Source organism: Zootermopsis nevadensis, unplaced genomic scaffold, assembly GCF_977971745.1.
Source record: "Zootermopsis nevadensis isolate Lab colony 2312 unplaced genomic scaffold, Znev_1.0 Znev_ptg000012l, whole genome shotgun sequence".
Lineage (NCBI taxonomy): Eukaryota > Metazoa > Arthropoda > Insecta > Blattodea > Termopsidae > Zootermopsis > Zootermopsis nevadensis.
The window spans coordinates 1,156,910-1,178,738 of NW_028259144.1; the positions used below are offsets into that span (position 1 = coordinate 1,156,910).

General features: G+C 38.3%; 4 protein-coding genes across 14 annotated transcripts in view; 2 read left to right on the forward strand and 2 right to left on the reverse strand.

The window, feature by feature from the left end:
• Positions 1–249: 249 nt before the first annotated feature.
• Positions 250–6,898, reverse strand: LOC110833321 (uncharacterized). Of its 6 annotated transcripts, none has more exons than XM_022071248.2 (8): positions 6,769–6,898; positions 3,883–4,045; positions 3,323–3,513; positions 2,809–2,977; positions 2,288–2,439; positions 2,044–2,191; positions 1,152–1,354; positions 250–731 (listed from the first exon to the last, which is right to left on the reverse strand). In XM_022071248.2, the coding sequence occupies exons 1-8, from the start codon at positions 6,799–6,801 to the stop codon at positions 561–563; spliced, it is 1,230 nt and encodes a 409-aa protein (XP_021926940.1). In that variant the 5' UTR covers positions 6,802–6,898; the 3' UTR covers positions 250–560. The 6 variants fall into 6 exon arrangements, with proteins under 6 accessions (XP_021926940.1, XP_087204372.1, XP_021926939.1 ...); XM_087348246.1 differs by lacking the exon at positions 6,769–6,898 and adding an exon at positions 4,910–5,339 and having other exon boundaries at positions 1,152–1,321; XM_022071247.2 differs by lacking the exon at positions 6,769–6,898 and adding an exon at positions 4,910–5,338 and having other exon boundaries at positions 1,152–1,258.
• Positions 5,594–15,499, forward strand: LOC110833323 (dehydrogenase/reductase SDR family member 7). Of its 5 annotated transcripts, none has more exons than XM_022071253.2 (8): positions 5,594–5,612; positions 8,851–8,984; positions 10,077–10,226; positions 11,161–11,270; positions 11,604–11,843; positions 12,009–12,128; positions 12,957–13,123; positions 14,362–15,499. In XM_022071253.2, exons 2-8 carry the CDS (start codon positions 8,861–8,863, stop codon positions 14,438–14,440), a joined length of 990 nt encoding a protein of 329 aa, XP_021926945.1. In that variant the 5' UTR covers positions 5,594–5,612; positions 8,851–8,860; the 3' UTR covers positions 14,441–15,499. The 5 variants fall into 5 exon arrangements, with proteins under 5 accessions (XP_021926945.1, XP_087204391.1, XP_021926943.1 ...); XM_087348265.1 differs by lacking the exon at positions 5,594–5,612 and adding an exon at positions 6,313–6,438; XM_022071251.2 differs by lacking the exon at positions 5,594–5,612 and adding an exon at positions 7,732–7,888.
• mRpS2 (mitochondrial ribosomal protein S2) lies at positions 15,442–19,832 on the reverse strand. Of its 2 annotated transcripts, none has more exons than XM_022071256.2 (3): positions 19,725–19,832; positions 19,507–19,626; positions 15,442–16,156 (listed from the first exon to the last, which is right to left on the reverse strand). In XM_022071256.2, the coding sequence occupies exons 1-3, from the start codon at positions 19,768–19,770 to the stop codon at positions 15,507–15,509; spliced, it is 816 nt and encodes a 271-aa protein (XP_021926948.1). In that variant the 5' UTR covers positions 19,771–19,832; the 3' UTR covers positions 15,442–15,506. The 2 variants fall into 2 exon arrangements, with proteins under 2 accessions (XP_021926948.1, XP_021926949.1); XM_022071257.2 differs by having other exon boundaries at positions 19,507–19,639; positions 19,725–19,782.
• The window catches only part of LOC110833316 (uncharacterized), a 171,075-nt gene continuing 166,046 nt past the window's right edge, over positions 16,801–21,829 (forward strand). The window contains exon 1 of the mRNA XM_087348221.1: positions 16,801–17,697. The gene's annotated coding sequence lies outside the window, so the exon portion shown is untranslated. The remainder of the gene's footprint in view (positions 17,698–21,829) is intronic.

Sequence of the window (21,829 nt, forward strand, 5' to 3'; positions counted from 1 at the left end):
ATTTTGTAAGTGCTGAGTGATTCTGAATTCATAAATAACTGTTTGCAATAGAAGGACAAGAGAAGTTAAAATATTTACATCAGATCTTTAATTTGCTTTGGTTATAAGGCGTGCCACATTGTAGACGGACGTCAATATCTCCGTTGACATGTTTGTAACAGCTTCAAGATGATCCTTCTAAGTTCAAAACACAACAGTTATTAAAATTGTTTAATAATTATGTTAGATGGGAACTGATTAATTTGACACTTTTAATATAACTATTATTCTTGCGCCTCTTTATTAAAAAGACTGTCAAATGTTCACACAGATATTCATCTTTTATAATTAAAAGACATTTTACTTATTTTTTACGTGTTTATTATGCTAGTTCATTTACACAGTCACATGGAAGCAATTGTTTCTGAACTTTCTATAAATATAGCACTTAATTTCATGTTTTCTTACATAATCAAAACAAAGTTTTCCTTTCCAGATGATGTCAGAACCCTGAATATTCCGGAAACATCAAGGATTTCAGCGATAGCAAACAAATGTTGGGCTGGAGGGTAATATAAATGTCAGCTCACTTTTTCAGCAGCTATTTTGCCGGGCTGCTTGCCAAGAATAACAAACTTCTTTGCACCACTTAAATTGCTGCCAAATTTCTGTAACAGCAATACTTGACCTGGCTGGAGAATTGCTGCCAGTCGCTGCTCAAGCTGATGAATTTTTTTATTCTTCTCAGCAAGCTGAAATCAAATATTTTAAAACCTATTACTTATGTAACTACAGTAAAATCCCAGTTTGTCTTTTTCCCTACACTTAGTGAAGTTGTGTATTTAGTGAATATTTATTTTGGTCCGAGTCCCAGACCATTCTAAACAAAATTATCTATCTTATGGAAATCATGCTTCAGTTTAGTGCAACAAACACCCTCATTTTATGTCGTTTTGAGTGAAATATCACACACAAAAAATGTGTTTTAATTCTGTAGAAATTTAAAAATATAGCTTCTTACGTGGTCTTCATGCTCTAATATACATTTTACCATTTATCTTGTATTTTATATTTATCATAATCTCCTTTTTAGGAGTACAGCTGAGCAATGCTTCAGATGAGAAGCAAGGTAGGGATACCATCAGGACTGAACTGTACCAATAATTACTCACCTGATGCTTCAGTAGCTCAACTTCTGCTTTTAGTCGAGAAACTACTTCCACATCTGTCACGTTGTCCGTCTGAATTCCTACTTCCACTGGCAAGCACCGATTCTTCTCTGAAATGACTGTATAGTTTTCAACAAAGTCTTGATCTTTACATCTTCCATTAATGCTTATTTCTGTTGAAAGTGGAGACAGAATAATGAAAGATCCTGCAAGAAGATAGTAACCTGTTGCAGAGACACTTGACAAATCTTCATTGATAAATTTCTGAGTACCAATGAAATGACATTTCAGTTGACTCGGAAAGATAAATATGACAGCAGCTGACGTAGCAGTAACAGCACTGCTTTCGACGTGCATCCAGGATATACCTGGTTCAACTTCTGGCCAAGTCACTAGCTGGGATAGCTCAGTCAGGGAAGTGTCTGTGGACTGGATGAATGGGGTTTGATTCCAGTAGGAATAAAGGATATTTCTGGGAGTCCTTTCCTCAGGGATATAACATGGCTGGATCATGAATATGACCAGCTCAAAGGTCAAGAATAAGGAGGAGCTGTGTACCTCCTCTTCCCCCAAGAACCTCCATGGTATGTACTTTAACAGTTGTCCAGACTTACGTTTTGTGGTTTTACTCCGTCACTTCTGATTAATTCTAGGTGATACCTTAAAACCAGTCATGTCTGTCTCCTTCCAAATGCTTATGGAATCACCCATGCACATTCCCATATCACTGCGTAATATATAACACTTTTCATATGAAACAGAATCATTAAATAACCTAAAACTTGTCCAATCAGAATGATAAGAAGATTATAATACTAATTCTGTCCTACAAAATCTCTGTGTAATAATATTTGCCTAACCTACACATAGCATCTCGAAAGAACAAGACACTCACGGCTAGAAGTCGTCTCTTCCACGGTCATCCCATTTTGTACGTGTTTCTTGACGGAGGCTATTCTTGGTGGGAGACTCGACACAGTGCACATAGTAGGTATAATTGCTGATTTGAGTATATGACTTCCAGACAGTTGATCAACACTGGCCTACAAGAGAATTAATTCTTCTTATATTATCCATAATTTCAAAATTTACAAGCATTCTCTGAAAACCAGATATTTCATATAACAGATGTCACCCACCTCTTTTAGCAGTTTCTTAATCTCTGCTTTTATCTGTGCCAATTCATCTTCCCGGTCTTCAGGCTCTTCCTTTGGCACATCTGTCTCCTCTGCACATTTCCAAGCTTCCTCTTGCGCTCTCGGAATTTCCTCTGTCACATTAGAGTCTTGCCCTTTTACAACACAAAAAATACAGATTACATCACGTGACAGCAAACCGTGGCATTTAAAAGACAAATAACTTTGATTAACTACTCTCATAATGACAGGACAAGAATATAAAGCATAATGTGGTTCTCTATTGGGCACAGATGTTCAGCACTCCAATTTCTGTATATAACAAACTCCATTAATTTCTGCACTCAATCATCATTCAGTTAAACAAAAAATTTCCTGCTGTATTGAAACCAAGGTTCATCACTACTGTCAAATAGACAAAACATAATCCTCAGCCAGTTTAGTCCAATTCTCATTCTCACAATCTATATCCATCAGATATACTATATTTAGCTTTTTTTTTTTACACAAACTATGAAATGTACCTGATAAAATCTTCGCTTGTAATTTTATCCTCTTTGGAGGGTATCGCTTAAAAGGTGGCTTTCTTACTGGTGACTTCACCTTCTTTGCAACTGCAGGAGATACACTGTCATTTGTTATCTTATTTTCAACATGTTGGTTAAATTCAAAATGGAAATTTTCAGACTGGACCTGTAACAGAAGTCATTACATGATTCAGGTTAAAGTTCTGAATGCGGACCTGTTCACTTTCAAGACACCTGTTAGTAAAACTGCTGGGATTTTACTGAATATATATTTGAAATTGTGTCCTCCAATGTAAAATTTCCAAAAGACATAAATTATGAAACATGCAAATAAGTTTACCTTCCATGATTTATAGAATTATATTACAGCTGTCATTCTGTAGAATCTCCTAAGTACGTGGATTACATCTATATATTTTCAGCTTCGACAACAATCAAGGTTTCCTTGTTATATTCAAAAACATAACCTGAAAACTTGCATTTGAAGAATACCTTGTATGGGCAGCCTTACCTCATGCCCCATTTTCTCAAGCACAGCTTTTATTAAAGAAATCTCATCAGTCTCTTGTAAATGCTCATGGTCTGTCAGTGGTCCCTGCCTATCACAACTCCTTGGTTTGGCTGTTGTTTTATCAATTTCATCCGGTGCTTCTGAAATGCCACAAACAGTGTCTATCTTCAGCTCTTCATTGTTAATGGGTTCTGAATCAGAATAAAAACTTTTCAGAACATATTTCTTATTGCAGCATTTACAATATTGAACATCATGTGGAATTTGTTTTGAAAGTAGTAGAATGGGGAAAATTTTGAGTATCTGGGATTTTAGGTTCTCATGGCAGTAAAGATACAGAACATGGTCTTCTTGATTGTGATGCCATGTGGTCTTGTAAGTAACAATCTGCAAGATCACTTGGCACCACATCCCAGAAAACAGCAAATGGCTTTCTATAAGTACTTTACCACCAACAAAATGTACTATTAAGCCCTGTTATCCACCACATCCCCTGTCAAGGCTTCACCTCTGATGAATGACAGTGTTGCTTTAGTACTGGCACATTATACAATTATTACCTGGTGAAGTTTCATCTTCTGAGTCTTTCTTTCTCCAGAAATTCCTCTTGATTGTTCCCTTTGGCCGATCTGAAGTATTAAACAATGTTGGAACTGCATTCCACTTCAGCAACTTCTTTCCGTCTCGTCGTTTTTGTTCAAATTGGGACTCATCAAAATGGACCTGTAACATGCCTTCTATTATATGCCCAAATCCATAAGACTTTAAATAGAAACATATAATTCAGACCATACAGACTGAAATTTTAACATTTATATACTCGGACCACTAGGAAAATTTATTCTGTAGCTGCGTCAACATTTCTGCTGCTTAGAAAAACTATGCAATTCAAAACAATGTGACAACATAGTGTAGTTATATTTGTATTGATATTTCATTTGTGCTGAATGTTGGTATTCATATTATAGCACATGTCCTTGGCCTGTAATATGATGGATCTATGGGATACAAATAAATTCTATTATGTCCTTTATGCACCCTTGAAGTTATTATTGATTATGTACACTTTCCTTATGTGGAAAGCAAAATATTTTGTCAGTGTAAACATTAACAATATGCGCACAAATGAGTCTGATGGTTTCTGATGATGGTGCATTAAATCTGTAAATCTGATTTCTTGGACTTTGCCCACTGTCTAAATTATAAAGAAAATCACAAATTTCAGAAGCTGGATAGTGCTTCCATCTTCAGGAAAAAAAGAGAAGGTCAAACCCCATCTGTTGGGCCCCCTGGTTGAGCTAACTTCAGTCATGGTTCAACCATGGCGCCCTACAGATATGGTTTCTAACCTTTAACTTTTTTTTCTTGAAGACGGAAGCAGAATCCAGCTTCTGAAAAATTGACTTTATTTATAATTCACACGACGGACAAAGTCCCCCCCCCCCCAAAAAAAAACAATTTTACATATCTGCAGAGTTCTATAAAATATACACGGGGTAATTCAGACACTGCCAGCTTCCCAAACAAATGGTAATCAAGAGTGCTAAAGGACTGAGCATGCAAGTAACCATGCTATTTAACTTGTACCTCACATATTCGAGTGTAATCATTGGGAAACCAGTTGATTCTTCCGCAGTTAACAGCCCATTTTAGTCGTCTTTCTTCGTCTGCTGGGAAACGAAACAATCTGAATGGTCCAAAGCTATTATGAAGACAATTTAAAACACAGCAACTTGGCATTTTTGTGGTTGGTTTGTAAGTCACTCTACCATATTACTGCCCAAATTTCGCTCCCCTAGGTTTCAATATACAAGCACTTTCTTTGAAACAGCCCAGAATATAGGATAATCATTGCACGCTACTTGTACTTGCGAAACTGTAACGCATATTATGAATCCAAAATCATGTCGGAATATCATATGGACCAAAAGCATGGTTAGAATATCTTTCACATCCCACAAACAATAATGATGCAGATAGTAGCCATGATTTGAACGATAAGTAATGAAACAAAATGGCGATTCTTGTCGATAATCGAATATCGATGATCTAAACAACTAGTGCCATCTATTAGTCTTTACAGATCTATGTTTTTAAAGCACAGCTGTTACTTTGCGCCCCACCTTGATGCCCTATTAATATCTAAATCTTCAGAATATAAAGTTTTGTATGCCTCGCCCCATGCGCGCTACATGCATCTCATTCTCTTTGGTCCAGAGTACAGATTTTGATAAATACATTATTGCTAACTTCCAGCAAAGGTAGACCTGTGAACTGGCATCTCTTCAAGGCATGTATCTAGTGATATCTAAGTTGAGTAAGTGCAGTTGTAATTAAATCGGAATAACACTCTCATCGGAGGTCTATAATAAAGTATATTCATAAATATTTCAAGTCCGACATCTGGAAGGAAACTCTCATAGTCTTCACCGGTACGTCACATGCACAAACACTCAACTTCCACGTGACGCAGTGTTTGCATATAAATAAGACTCAATTATCGAATAGTAGTGGATCACCTCGGACAAAAAATGACCTTTGACCAAAACGAAAGTGTAAACTGTGCAAAAAACATATTCCCTTTGCATTCATATAAAAGTGATGGGTAAAATCCTGATGTAATCTTTACAACTATTTACTTTAGATAATACTGTAAGGTAAATATTCTTGGGTTTAGGTATTATAATTTTTTATGATTTCAACAACAGACTTGCGTTTCCGATGATAAGGCTCTTGATAAGAAACTTTCCAGGCAATAAAGGCTGATAAAATGTTAGTATTCCAAGAATTTCCCCACGGCAACACTGTGGGCACTCTGCTAGGTTTCACATAAAACGACAATTGCACGCGGGTTCTATTAATATTGTTTCAGCCTTTTATATTTCGTCATACGAACGCACAACACTTGAATTACCAAGAAGTAATTAATTTAAATAATTGTTATATTAAGAATCATCCTAGAAATATAGTAAATATAAATATAAATAGTGTGTAGATGTTGATCTGTGGTGTAACGCCGTCTGGAATTATAGATAGAACGTTTCTAGGAAGCATACTGTCTCCGTCTTCAGGGCTGAAAATTTGCTTACAAGACTGTAACGTTTATCTCAACAAAGGTCAGTACTCGTGAATCCTGGTCTTACGGTCTTATAGTGTAAATATGGACGACGGGTACAAATTCCTCTCCCCCCTCTCCTTACTTCTGCCGCAGTGTCATTATTTATGCAAGAAGCTTATTTAAGGAATGATTACAGCGAACGCAAATATTTTCTCTTTCGATTATGGATGTCACCTTGGCCTGGAAGTTTGTTAACCAGTTATCAATTTCTGTGCTGGCCAAGCTGCACAGAACTTTCAGAATGTTAGGTGAAGGGTACAAATTATGGAGCTTCTCATTATTCAGTTTCCTCTCCCCCACCTCCAACCCAATCTCTTCTACGTCCTACCTCTTGGATGCAAATGTTTTGGAGCTTCTTCATTTTGTGTCTCCATTACCAGGAAATTCAATAGACAGAAAAGTCTGCAACGCGTAGCGCAGCAATACACAACCTTCCTTGGCAGCAATGTTGCTGACTGTGGTATGTAGGACACGCGCGTGGTTGGAAATCTATTCCTGACTCCACGATGTTTGAGAGACGAAGTAAACAATACGAAGACAGGGAGGGTCTGTTACCAGAACGGAACCCATTCTCAGTACTTTTCGCAAAAAATTGCGAGAACGCGTTATGGGCTAGTCATATCCGTCCGTCTACCCAGTCGATTCAATTCTGGACGAATTTGGATTACATTAAGTGTGGAGGTTGCGCTATTCTGCACGATTTCAAAATCTTATTTTGGATATCCTACGAGCGGTGATAACAATATGACGGATAAGGAAAATCAGGTAGATATTGAGCGGTTGCGATATGGCCACCAAAATGGATACTATCAAACACGTTGCATTTAATACCTTTAAATATACAAAATATGTATTTCGGCACGGAATACACTTTCCGAGCTTGTTTTACATGTGTTATAGTTAGGAACATGACTTCGTTTTGGTCCATTTGATGAGGCACTGGAATAAATTAAGATATTAGCCGAATTTTTTAGTCATAATATTATGTTTGGTGCGTCTTTCGAAATTTTGAAGTATCAGAGGATAGGGCTGCATCTTTGGAAGGCTAATGCTCCTTCTGACTAAGGCGGGTCTAGGATACTGACCGTTCCGCAAAACATTGTTTGAATTACTCCGAACAACACGTTTTGTGTGCTGTGGTGTTAACACATTGCTCTCCTGCTCATTTTTGTGTGATGTGTCGTCTACACAGGACAGTAATAAACTTATTTCCCCGTGGTTTTAGTGCATATAATAATACAAAATAAGTTCCCGTGCCAGTTTAATGTTTTTAGAACAGTTAATACAGTCACTGCGCCTCCGAAACATCGTGGAATCGGTTATAAAGGAAGGTCCTTTGGTCGCCAGTAATAGGCCTTGAGTCCATTCCCCATCAAGTCAGTGGCGCTACGATACAATCGCAGGAGTGCGGTCAGTTGTGAATTGTTGGTGTTAAGCGTTCTTGTTCTGTAAGTCTGATTCCGACATGTGCTATTGTTTCATGGATTACGGAGTTTAGTGGCCGTTTTTTATTACGGGATGCGTGCGTCAAGTTCAGCACAGGGTTCTGATTGCTGCCTTTCGCCGTGACTATATATGGAATACAGTCGTTTAGCATCATAGCTTGTCGGCACAAGAATGAACAACATTTCGAAAAGATAAACTTTAGCCGTTACCTCATATTGTGGGATCATAAAATCAGTAATGCGGGGATGGGTGGGAGAAGTAGCATGCATGGGCAAGTGAGACTGAAAGTATGGAGGCAAGGGTCACTTGGTAGACTTGGCATAGGTGGGAGGATAATATTAGAAACGATTTCATAGAAATAGGATGTGAAGGCTTGTACTGTATTGAACTCGTTCAGGACAAGGTGTAGCTGTGAGACTTTATTAACACCATGATGAACATTTGAGTTTTCATGAATTTCTCAATCAGCTGAGTATCAACTTTTTAGGAACAACACTTTTCCATGGTTTTGATTTCTTGTTTCTGTGTAATGTTGAGAAACGAGCCCAGCTGAGGACTGGGTGATTTTCCGTTTGTGTCGTATTGGCATTTGTTTCCATTTCTAGGTACACATCCGGAATATAATTGGGAAGTTTCCTGTATATAATACAGCCACTTTACTGCTCATTACTGTTTTCATGTCAGACATTTCTACTCTGTGTATTTTTGAACAAGATGTTTATGGATTAGGCTGTATGGCCTGTTCACTTTGAGAAATACTTCTGAAAGACTTTAAAGAGACTACTAGACAGATACATTCATATTAATATGGTTCAGTTGTTGGCCTAATCTTATCACCAGGAGAAGTCCAAACATTGTTTGTTAGACTGTAATTTGTATGATTTTTTTTATTTCTATAAATCATGGTACAGGCTTATGCCCATCTTTGAAATTTACAGAAAGTTCATAACATTTCTGACTTCAGGTTCTACAAGATGGGTGTTTGCACATTTATTGTGGTGGCAGCAGTGGTGTTCATTGTCTTATACATCATAACACTGCTGCTAGTGGACTGTGATCTTGGCCTAGCATTTGCAACAAAAGTAGGCAAGAAAATAGGTGAGTTCTTTATTGTAACGAGAATAATGAAGCACACCACCTAATTTAACATATAATAATTCTACATTTTTCCTGTGTAATATGTTTGTGGGTTTTGTACAGTGATGACAATAAACAGTTATTTCCCTAACCTAACCTAACCACTTCATTTTTTAATGGACATGCATTGTGTTTTTTTAGGTTAAGAATTCTATTTTTAAATATTATTTAGATGAACTTATGCTTCAGAGGGGTGCATATACCTGTTAGCTTTACTAATTTTCGGTTGTCTGCTGTAAGAAACATGAGGCATGAATTACAAAACATAAGATAGTCGTAAGATCTATTAACTTTACCTACAGTCTGTTGTGAGAATTCAGATATGTTGACAACGTAGGTTTTTCCTCAGCTTATACAAATCTGGCAACTCTGGTACTATGAATGTGTGTACTCAGGAACAACATTCAAGGACATTTTATAATGAAATGATTTGGTGCACTTATATCTTTGTAAGTAGTAACAGCGAATTATGTATCCACAAAATGACTTCGGTGCTGAAGATAAATAACCCCTTGTTGCATTTTTGGCAAAATATTTTAGGTGCAAAGTCTCAAATTACATTCACAGAAATATAAAAGTCAACAGCACGTGATGTATGTATTATAACTGAGCAGATATAAATGTACACACAGCGTATCTCAAGCAGAGTTATTTAGCTAGCTTTTCAGCTATAAATTGTGAAGTGTGGTTTGATGAAATGTAATGTTATTTTGAAGTTTTTGTAGACACTTAAGAACTTTGTGAGCACCACATCATGTATATATGTGGAGTGGAGATTGAGTTTAAAAGGTCTTTTGACAGTGCATGATGCCCAAAACATAATAATCATGTATATTTAATATTTTGTTCCTGTAAAGAATTCCTTATCTTTGAGACTGAGTTTAAAGTTTGTCCCACTATACGCCATGTAGGCGCTTGGGGGAGAGGAGGTATAGCTCCTCTCTTCCTTGACCTCGGCACTAGATGGGGGTGAGTGGTCAGCATCTTTGAGACTGAGTATTTGTAATTTAAATTTAATTATATCCCAAGCAAAAACGCGACTGATCATTGCAGACACGCTGAATGGGAAAGTGGTGTGGATCACTGGAGCTTCTAGTGGCATCGGAGAGCACATAGCCCTCGCTCTCGCCCGCGGAGGAGCCAAGCTCATCCTCTCGGCTCGCAGACTAAATGAGCTTCAGAGAGTCAAGGAGAGTTGTCTGGGTGAGTAAGAGTTCTTGAATTCCTTTTGAATTTATTAAATTGCTTCATAACTGACTCTGGTAGTAGAAATCAAAGATGTGGAAGGGGTTAATGCAAACTGTAATCCAGTGCTTCTTTTATGGCAGCATGCAGTACCAGCACTTTTTTTATTCAAAATTTATTTCAAAAAAACAGAGTCAGAATAGGTTAAAACCTGAACTTACTGCCATCTTTTTTATGAGGAAAAAAAAAAACACTACATAAACTATGCTCCTAATCTGATACTAAAGGAAAATTGGTAGCAACAAACTGGTATCTTCAAGATATCCACAATCTTGGATAATTTGTTCATTTAAAGTTTAAATTAATCTTTCAAGTGTGTCACACATGAGGGCATTGATGAATTCGGTGATGAACCTTCAGGATCTGTAATCCAGTGGTCCCCAACGCGGTGCCCGCCAAGGCTTTTTTTGGGTACTCGCTTTGTTACAGAAAGAGGTTATACTGAATAATGAAGGTCGTTCAACCACGAACATTATAAAATCAAAGTGCAGATCTCGACTTACTGACGCCCATCTTGACGATTGTTTGCGAGCGGCATCATCATCCTACACTCCCAAATTTGAAAAACTGGCCGATGAAATGCAGTGCCAAACATCACACTAACTTCCCACTTGAGTAATAATAATTGTACTTATAAACCTACATATATTTGATTGCGTGGTTTCTTGTATCATTAAACGTCGTGTTGTTTCGTGTATTATTTGGTGTCCATATCTTATTTGCCCAGAGAAAAGAAAATTTGGCTTTGTTAATTGGTTGGTGCCCGCCACGATCTCGTAAACTCTCAAATGTGCCCATAGGCACAAAAAGGTTGGGGACCACTGCTGTAATCCATGTAGTTAGTTAGTTAGTTAGTTAGTGGTTTCTGATAAGAAGATTATTTGATTTGCAGCAACAGGAAAGAATCTGACAGACGAAGATATCTTGGTTCTACAGATGGATGTAACAGCAGTTGACAAACTGGAGTTCCACTTCCAGAAAGTCATCGAGCACTTTGGGAAGGTAAAAATTCTTTCGTGTTCAAAGACGGAACACAAAACTTTAATTTCACCTGTTACTTTATGTGGTTCTGATGGAAGAATATACATCGAGGGTGTTAAGAACTGAATAAAATATTTGGACCTAAGAGCAGATCTTTGATAAAAGAATTTATGAGTAAATTGTTCCCTGTAACACATTGAGATTAGAAATATAACATAGGTTAGGTTTATTTTAATGGTAATTATTATTCAGTTCAGAGATTTCTAGAGATAACAGGAAAACTCTCCGACCCTTCCCTCATATATATACTACATAGGACGTACAGAACCTGAACACGCACTTCGAACATTGCAGCTGGATATTCTAGTGAATAACGCAGGTCGATCACAGCGAGCAAACTGGGAAGAGATTGAACTTGACGTCGACAGGCAGATGTTTGACCTCAATGTGTTTGCGGTGGTAGCCCTGTCTCGTATAGCCGTGCGCTATTTCCAGAAGAAGAAGGAGGGGCACATTGTTGTCACGTCGAGTCTTGCTGGAGTGAAGGCAGTTCCATTTTCAGGGAGCTACACTGGTGCAAAATATGCAATTCACGTAAGTTTTTTTTTCCCCTGTCTTTTCTCCCTCCCTCCCGTCACCGCCACTTCTCGATCGCTCATTCAAACTATTTTCAACCATCCTCCGTACATGGGGGTGTGTAAACATTGGTGACTGATTGGATTAAATAAAGGCATGAACATGGGTGTTGCGTTTTGACAGGGTTACTTTGATGCACTGAGGACAGAAAAGATGGCAAGCAACATAACCGTAACGCTGCTGTGCCCTGGTCCAGTGTTCAGCAACTTCTTGGCCGAGAGCTTCACAGAAAAGACTGGTGAGGTGAGTTTGTGATGCCGGCTGCCGTAATTTTGCCGAAGCTCGATACTTTCCAACCCCAAAGTCAACTCAAATGAGGGTCACGTATCGCAAAGAGCACTCAGTTGGAAGGGTGTATTGGTGGTTGGTTAGGCTCACAGGTTGGGAAATACAATAGAGGATGTGCGATGCTAATCTGGATGATATCACGGGAACTTCCTACATGGTCGAGCAAGTACACGAATTCCCCATTCAGAGACTCCATATCAAGTCACTTTCACATGCAGAAGGTCTCCGTCTAAATCGCCTGTTATTGTCTGATATTAACGAGATTTGGAACGTGTCGACAGATGCGGCAAACGGTCCCCAAAATAGGTTCTGTGGTACATGAAATGTTACTTGTGGGCAGACAGACATGGTGAAGCTAATAGGTGCATTTTTGCAACATTCAGATGCAAAAGCCAATAAAATTTCTTTGGAACAGATTTATATTCACTTTTTATGGCCGTCTACTGCCATCACACATTACAGTAAATTGCCGTAGGGCGAAATTTACGCAGAACTAGTCAGTCTCGTGTGTAGAAGGCATCTAGGGTATTTTACCGTGGCATTAAAGAGCATGACTGAGCAAGATGTTGAAAATGATGCTTTGGACTTGATTTCAGGAGGTATTTGGCTGTGTCCTGTTGTGGTTTTCTTCAGTCTCTGCAGACGACTTTGTAATAGTACCCTGAAATAGGTCACAAATGATTCCTTCCAAGTTCTTACACAGTCATTACATAATCTTCCCATCTAATTAGAACATGCATTCGTAACATTATAAAATAACCTAAGAATTCTGGGGTCTTGTAGAAATTTGGGAAGTCTGTGGAGGCGACTGACCGACGGATGACTGGAGAGCGATGTGGGTATCTGTGTGCTGTCGCTATTGCCAACAAGCTGGGAGAAGCGTGGATGGCTCTATCTCCCATAATTCCATTTTACTACATTTCTGTGTACTATCCTAACATCAGGTATCTGTAAGTATATTTAAATTATCACGGTTTTTGGTACAGACACATTTTGTCCAGACTACTTCATGGCTGGTATACATGAATACAATGATCTAACTTCTTTTTTCCTTTCTTTTCTATGGCACAACAGCCCAAACCGAGGCTTGGCCTCCTCCTATGTGGGAGGTTTCTATGTCTTTTGAAATGTGCATTTTCATGAGTAGTGAGTGACGAGCCCAATGGCAATCCTGATTTTGTCAGCTAGAGCCATCTAGTAATGAATCAGGAGAGACTTGGGTGAGAAATGGCCACTGAATTTTGCTTACGAAACGTCTTGTTCATGCTCATAAGGTTCTTTTACATGCCATAAATCTACTACATGGGACCGCCAGCTTTACTTCCCCTCCGAAGGAAGTCATGCTGCAGATTTTTTTATCACCCTTAAAAATCCATCGACCTCAGCCCCGGTTTGAACCGTGAACCTTGGGTCCAGTGGCAAGCACACTGATGACTAGTCCACCGAGGGTGACACAATGATGTGACTGCAAAACAAAATGAAAATGTGTCAGAATTTTTGTGGTTGCAGTTTTAATGAAATAGGTGAACCACAAAAACAATTTTAGTGGTGAATATTTCTATGAAAGAAACTAATGACATTTAGACAGAGGTTTTATGTGGGATTTTAATATCGAGCAATGAATTTATTGAAAATAAGCCACTACCTCTACTTCTACGTTGGTTTCTGAAATGATTGGCTGATTTTCATAAAATTCATTTTTGTGTGCAGCAAACTGACCTTGCGTCAGTACTCGGAAAACAAAGTTTTGGTTTCTGAATACGGACTGTCTTATTTCAATTGCTGTGAATACTTGCGTAATGACTGATGGTATTTTGCAATTCTTTTACATTGAGACACGATGAACAGTATTTCTATCAGTACATCCTCAAAATCTGGTCTTTTATGATCCACGTTGATACCAGGAAATACGGTAAATCACACAAGAGATGACCTTGTAATTTTTTAGAATTGTAAAAAGGAAAATTAAAGAACAAAGATTATTAGACATAAGTTGCTGTTGGAAATGTATAATTGATCTGAATATAAAACAGCTTAGATATTCATAAGGACTGGACTGAAGAACAGTTGAATTTTATTTAAATTAAGGTTTTTTTTAGTCCACTTATTTTCTGATCCTGATTTAAGATCTCTTCTGCCTAACTCCATCTCTGTCTCTCTAACATAATCTTGTACCAATGTTTTACAGTCTTCTGCGTTTCCTTGGTGCTCGGTACTTTCTTAAGATGCGCGACAGCCAAGTGAGAATGGATATAAATGATATTTGAAATCGGTCCTCGGCTGCGCTCAGAATAATAGGCGTTGCAACATCAAGGCTTTGTAACGTTACAATAGCAGCCACATCTGCAGTTCCTCATCTGTCATCATCATCGTCATCATCGCTGCTGCCATCTTCATTAATTATGCACCATAAGAGTGGAATATTAAGCTCAATAAAAATTATATTCTGCTTTTGAGGAAGAAGAAGAAAATGTGGCAGAAAAATTTGTATACCTGTAAATTACCCATGAAGGATGATGGGAAAATCGGAAGTAGTAAAAACGCAGTTATAAAAATATATTATCCCTTAAGGCTCAAAATCCCTTACAATTGCAATCGTGTCCAAGGTGCTTTATCACTGGGCCAGTCACCTTGGTCACTCTTTTTTAACTGTCACTTGTTACCTTTGGTCTTTCTTCTAGAAAGTGCCCTGATCTAGCGATCAATTGCATTTTGATTTCTGTACTGAACTCGGACTACAGCAGAAGAGTTCTCAAATTATTCTGTTCGGTGGAATCCCTATTTAATGTTTCTAAAGTTTTCCTCTGATTTAATGCTTAATTTCTGTGGTGTCAGTCTCGTTATCTGAACACCGAATTTCCACTGTTTAGGTCTTCCTCAGTCATGGGCACATTATAGATCCTGCAGAAAAACTCTGAATAGGGATTTCACTGTTTTCAGAAAATGATTTTGTATTCATTTAGCTCAATGACTATATGTACATGGACGACATTTAGCGCGTGTCTTGGGAGTGCCATTCTACTATAGGGACATACATGGGGATATAGATGGGAGGGTAATATTAAAATGGATTTTGTAAGGTGTCAGGCTCAGGTTAGGATCCAGTGGCAGGTTCTTGTGAAATTCCTCACCTCGGTGAGGAATTTCTTGATCAACTGAGTAATTATCAACTTCTCGAGGATGTGCTCCACGAAGGTACTCTGTCACTGGAAATCACTGCTGTTGGAATTAGGGTCAGTGTAAATAATTCTCTTATAACACGAACAGGCTCAAGAAACTACAATTTTATTGTTCAATTTTTTTTACATAAAGATTTTTTTAACTGATGCTGACTCATTTTGAATCCTCCACCTGATTCAACGTCCTGTATTCTTTGCCTCTCCGTATGGCTTCCTTGAACAGTCTGCAGTACAGTTCCATTGCACACGGAGTATCATCATTTCCTGGCACTGGATATGTGACTAGATTGGGGTTACAGTTTGTATCGACAATGCCGACAGATGGGATGCACATCTTCGCAGCATCTCTCACTGCGATGTGTTGCGTGAGGATTGTGTTGAGTGTGTTCAAGAATATACACAGATCAGGTAACCGAGTAACAGCACCAAATTGCATCTCTGAATTAGTAAATATACCCCCACTCCAATACCTGGTGTGTGCAAACTCCTGACATTCAAGTGCTGTGCATTCAATGAGATGCGTGTTCTGAGAACTGCGAGCTATGAAGAGAATGATGCCATCTCTGGCAGCTATGTGGGCTGTGAAATTGAGTGCCTGCCGCAAGTGGTATGCCGTGATGTCCAGATCAAAAATTAGGTGACCAAGGCGGGATCCAAAGATGAATGGTTTCATTCTTTCATCCAAAGATCCTTCATGATGGCCCAGATGCACTCGCGCATCGAACAGGTCACGGACGGTGAACAGTTCATGAACCTTGAAGAAATCTGGGTGTTGCAAGATATCTAGCTGTGGTATTACAGCGCCTGAAAAAAAATGCAAATTAAAATCATAGGAAAACAAGAACTGAAAATTTAGAGGATTTTCCCTTAGCATAACACTCATACGAAATTTCATAAAAATCCCTCCAACTATTTTCAAGTCATCATATGGGTCTTTCGTCAGTGTTGTTGCGCTATCAACCATCACGTTGGTACTAGGAAATTAGAAATTATTAATTTGGAGTATTTTCCCGTGGCACAATAACCATGCAAATCTTAGTATTTTGATGACGTGTATATTGAACCACAGGAAATCGAACTAGTTCTTATACAATTTCTTATGGCGCTACGATTCAGATGTTCTAACGTAACAGTAACGCAGAAAAATCCCCGAGAAAATACTGTACACGGTTTCAAATCTTGGAGGATCTATGGAAATGTAAATAAGTTTATTCTATTCTTGACGTTAATTCATTCTCATGAATTATGCACAGAAACTGAAGGCAACCATTCACGGAGAAACTCAAAGAGACAGAGAAAATTAACGTCTCAAACGCATCCTTTCTCGATCAATCGTTCGTTTAATTAACGACCAGAAAACTCTGGAGCGCCACATCTAAAACGCACCCTTTCGTTTCTTGGCGGTCATTTTGCTGGTGTGTGTATTCTTTCGTTGTGTGATATATTTTTGTACAATTCAAAGTGAAATGCCGAAGAATGTGTATTACTAAATATATAAATAATGTAGAAACTGTGTCGTGTTTCGGTTATACGTTTCCAATATATCTACATACATTATCAATTTCTTGTAATGTACGCGTCACGAGACCAATATTCCTGGTATACACGTTTTGAAGTTGATTATAAAATAAAATTATATGATACGCGTATTATTTGTCATAAAAAATCGTCATCATACAATACAATTAATTAACTGCTTGATTTGATTAATCGCTATATGAATCGTAGGGCTTATACAAAGAATCTGGCATCCAAGGGACACCATGGCTGTTCAAAGGTCCCTAATTTACATGGAGTTATTCTTTCAAAATAATAGCTTCCCGCCTGTATAAATATGAAATAATGTTTGTAGGCACTTTAAATTTAATTTATCTGCTGTTTGTCAGTCAATTCAGGCACCACTTTTCAACTTTGGGTTTATTTTCAATGTAACCAATATTCCCTCTTTATCTGGTTCTTCCCATTTCTGTATCAATATGTTTAATATATCCTTAAGATGGAACATATCTGTGGTTAGGTTAGATTTGTTGTGCTAGGAACAATACTGATAACATGATAAATAAATCCATCACATATAATAGGATATATGAAACCATTTAGAATAACGAAAATATGATTAAATGAAAGCAACCCTGGTTGGTGTCAAATCTCATTTTTACGAAGATGGAGTATTAGAACCACTTTCAACCACAATTTCATTACGCGTTCGTGTGAGAAAAAGTAATTAACTCTTATGTTAAACTATGAAGTGTCATGTGAAGTGTTATTTCCATTTTCTATTGTGTAATTTAAAGTGAAGCAGACAAGTTGCACCAGCACACGACAGCGTTCATCGTACGTCACCGGTAAGTACACCAACCTATAACTCTAGTACAGAAATTTGTTGCATGAATGGTGTTTTGTTCAAAACTGGCTGTCACTGAATTCTTGCTCTCATTATCATCATTCGTAGTGGATAACATAGAAAAATTCCAATCAAACTCGTATAGCCACAGTAAAAGCACAGTATTGAGATATAACTTTCATATGCCAAACACAAAACTCGGTAAATATCAAAAAGGAGTTTACTATACTGGAATTAGGCTATTCAATAACCTTACCACCACCACCCCCAACAACAAAATGACTGAATCACAACGTTTAAGTGAGCACTAAAAGAGTATCTCCTGTCTGACTCCTACTCCATAGAAGAATTTAACTCAACCAAAAATTCTCAGCTATTATAAATACATGTAAGCATTAGTGAGTACGCTTTCTTGTGTAATTATTTTTGCGTTAATACTGTAGTTAGCTGTAAATTACTGTCATAACTATGTAATCTATTTGTTCTGTGACATGTTCTACATCCTTTGCTTAGGCCTATGAAGGACCTTTGGAATGTAATAAATTCTATTCTATCGCAAGTTAAAAACAAAGAAGCACAAATTACATTAAAATCAAAAACAATTTCTGTGATTCTACAAAACAAAATACACCTATTATTTTGTAAGTCAGTATTTTATGTTCAGTTACATCTTTAAAATACGGTGACCACTTAATTATGTCTCTCTTGCCTGAATGATGTTTCAACATACTCTCCACTCAAATAATTATACTAATAAGCAATTTTGCTCTAATATTCCTGACAGATACAAATTCAGTGACAAGTTAAGTTCATTCATGTTTAGCTAGACCAGTGTTGGGTCAAGCAAACATAAATATATCAAATTCTGTAGCACGTTTGTGAGTAAGACGTGGACTTATGCTAAGACACTTATATTCCTGGTTATCATCGTGTGCATTCTACTCTCCATTCTATATATTATATAAATTATAAAATGGTAGCATAATTATTCCAGTAAAACAGCTGTGCAAATCTGGAATATTTTGACTCCAGTTTCAAGTTATATAACACCCCAGAAAACAAAAGTAAGAAACCTTGAATGCATTATATTATGTTACACTCTGATATGTCTCATTGTTTTCATAAATACCCCCAACAGTTTCATCTTATATAAGTATTAACATTTATAATGTATTGGATATAAAATAAATATCATAAAGAAAAACAAAGAAGCTCTAGCAGATACTAGTGAGGGCATTGGTTACAAGTTAATGTCTCATTATCACACCACAGTATGGAATCATAATGCAGAGGCTAATAATAAATCCTTTGAAAATTTGGCAAAATTCAAATATTTGGGAATGATTTTGGAAATCATAACTACATTCATTAGTATATAAAGCACAGATAAAATTTGGGGAATGCTTGCTACCATTAAAATTGTAATCTTTTACCTTCCCATCTGCTGTCTAGAAATGTAAATATCAACACACACACAAAAAGTTTTTACCTGTTGTTCTGTATGCAAATGTGAAATTTGGTCTCATATTAAGGGAAGAACACAGATTGAGAGTTTGAGAACATGGTGTTGGGGATAATATTTGGATCTACGAGGAATGAAGTGACAGGAGGGTGGAGAAAACTGAATGCTGTGTAGATTCATAGGTTGAACTCTTCATCAGATACGTTACAACCCCCAAGGCCAACGTTGTTACATACAGAAGTATGCAGTACAACAAAGAAAAATTGGCTCCCGTCATAACCTCACATAAAACAGCACACACGATAATAAATATAAAAGCATAACTTATTAAAATTCGAATTTACATACCTTTCTCAGATGGCAAATGTGTCTTTTCTACATCTACATCTGGCTGAATCTGTGTTGAATATCTTAAAATCTTCCGCATAGCAGAAGAAGGGCGGCGTAATATCGACTGCATTTTTGCAGCTGAAACAATCCACTGTGTTACCACAACAGAAATACGCTGTATTTCGTCTCCTTGATGATCCTCCTTTTCAACAATTCAAACTATCACCATCTCTTACCTGTATATAACATGAGGGAAGGCTTACCGCAAGCAATAAGCGCCATATTGGCGTCGATCAGGACTGCCAACGCGTGAAAGATAAAATACGTGAGGTGATATTTCAGGTTCTCACGGTGGCGAGTATTTTGATGTCTCCCGGCATGTTTCGCCGTGTAGGAGCACCTCTAAAACGTCGGCAAACTGCCAGACTGCACGGCGAAACATGGCAGAAGACAGTCGTCATCTTCAAAACACGTGAGACTTGAGAATCATTAAATTATCCGTGTTTTGTGGAACCTAAAGTTTCGCGCTTCCGACCCGCATTTCCCTGAGCTTTATTGCAATATTATCCCCCTGCCTACGCCCAAGTCTTCCGAATCATCTGTTGATTTTTTCGTCCGGTTAATATCATATGTAAAGAAACAGCAGTCCCACTACACGCCAAAAAGGTCACCATCATTGCGGTTGCCAAGACAGCTCAGTTTTACGTTTTCTTGTACCGGAAGTAGGTTTAAATAGTAGTAGTAGTAGTAGTAGTAGTAGTAGCAGCATGGTACAGTTGCATCTATGTCTAAGCACGACGTTATAATGGCGTGTGTGGGGCGTGGAGGTCACATTCCACGCATTATAGACACTGAAGTTGCGTGAAGGTGAGTGTTCTCTGTAAATAAGTGACAAGTTTTAAGCTCCGTCTGCTTTAACCCCAGAGCCCTTTGGGTTTGTAGCGTGGGATGAACATTGTGGGGAAAAAATAAGGATCCATCCCGCATCCAGGAATCGAACCCTCGCCTTCCTTCCCGAAACCAGTTACTTTAAATTGTTTTCCTGGCTCTCGTCACGGGGCCAGCTTCTTAATTGTCACACTCGGAGTACAGCTTTCGAGCCATTGTAGGCAATTTCTTCTCGACACTTGATAATTCCCTGTCACCAGTAATGCTAACATGGATGTTATGCGCACTTTCGATACACGAACGACAGAACTTATACCGTCAAGGGAGAGTGTGTCCTCTCTTTGTATTCTGTTTAGTCGTCTCGTACCAAATCAGTTGTTATTCACATGTTCTGGCAAAGGAAGTCTTAGGTTCGAATTTGACATATTGGCAAACACTTATTGTGATCGTCCCTTGTTGTGCGAGAGGGTTGTGGGGGGGTTGACTCATCGTCCCACTCCTCCCTCGACCCCTGTGAAAAGATACCGACCCACGTGACAAGCTATGCACGTGGCCCACCAGATGGCAGAATGACGTAACAATACCGCCGGCAACAATCGGGCTGAATCATTGACACGTCCACGTCATCGAGTCTTCTTTTGTTTTCGCCGTCAATGCATGACTAAGTGCATACGAAATTCGTGCAGACGGGGTTGGTTCAATATCTGCACGGAGGTTGGCGCTGGCAACGGTCCCGCACTTCCGCACTTGAGAGTTTACAAACGAATGTCGTGAATTGGCACAGTTGATATATCTGAGTCACAATGGCGAAACGCGAAGAGATTTGCGCCCCTCTCTCCGCCTGAGTCATTTCTAATAATATTCCTCATCGATGTTTTGTTGCAACATTTAAGTAAACCGTAAATTTCAGGTCGCTTTCGTTTGTTGGCTCTACTTTTGAGCGGGATTCTCTAATTTTATTTGCATGTCCGAAACTATATATAACTCACTTCACGTAGCAGAGTCCTTCACAAGCTGATTGTCGCTCAATTGCCCCCAAAAAATCCCAGATTTTGTGGAATCCGCGGGTTCATTACCGTGCTTACAAGAGCCCGCCACCAGTCACTATTTTCAGTCATTTCGGTCTAACCAACCCCCGTCCTTTCTACTTCCCCGTGGTCTGTTTTAATATCATACCCAAATAGTGTCTTCCCTTCAAGCTTTCCAGTCAACGCCCCCATGCCTTGACCATCCGATTAACAGTTGCTTAAAAAACTGTTTTGGAACCAAATGAATGAATCAGTACGACTGTACTGGATGATTGCAGCCCGGTACAGTCAGAGAGCGCTGAGTGAAATCACGAATCCCGTCCTCCACCCCCGACACGCCCTGTTCTCACCCCTCATCTTTTGTGTTTACACATTAACTAATAAGTCCTGATACCCCTCATGACTCAGTGGCTGTGAGTCAATCA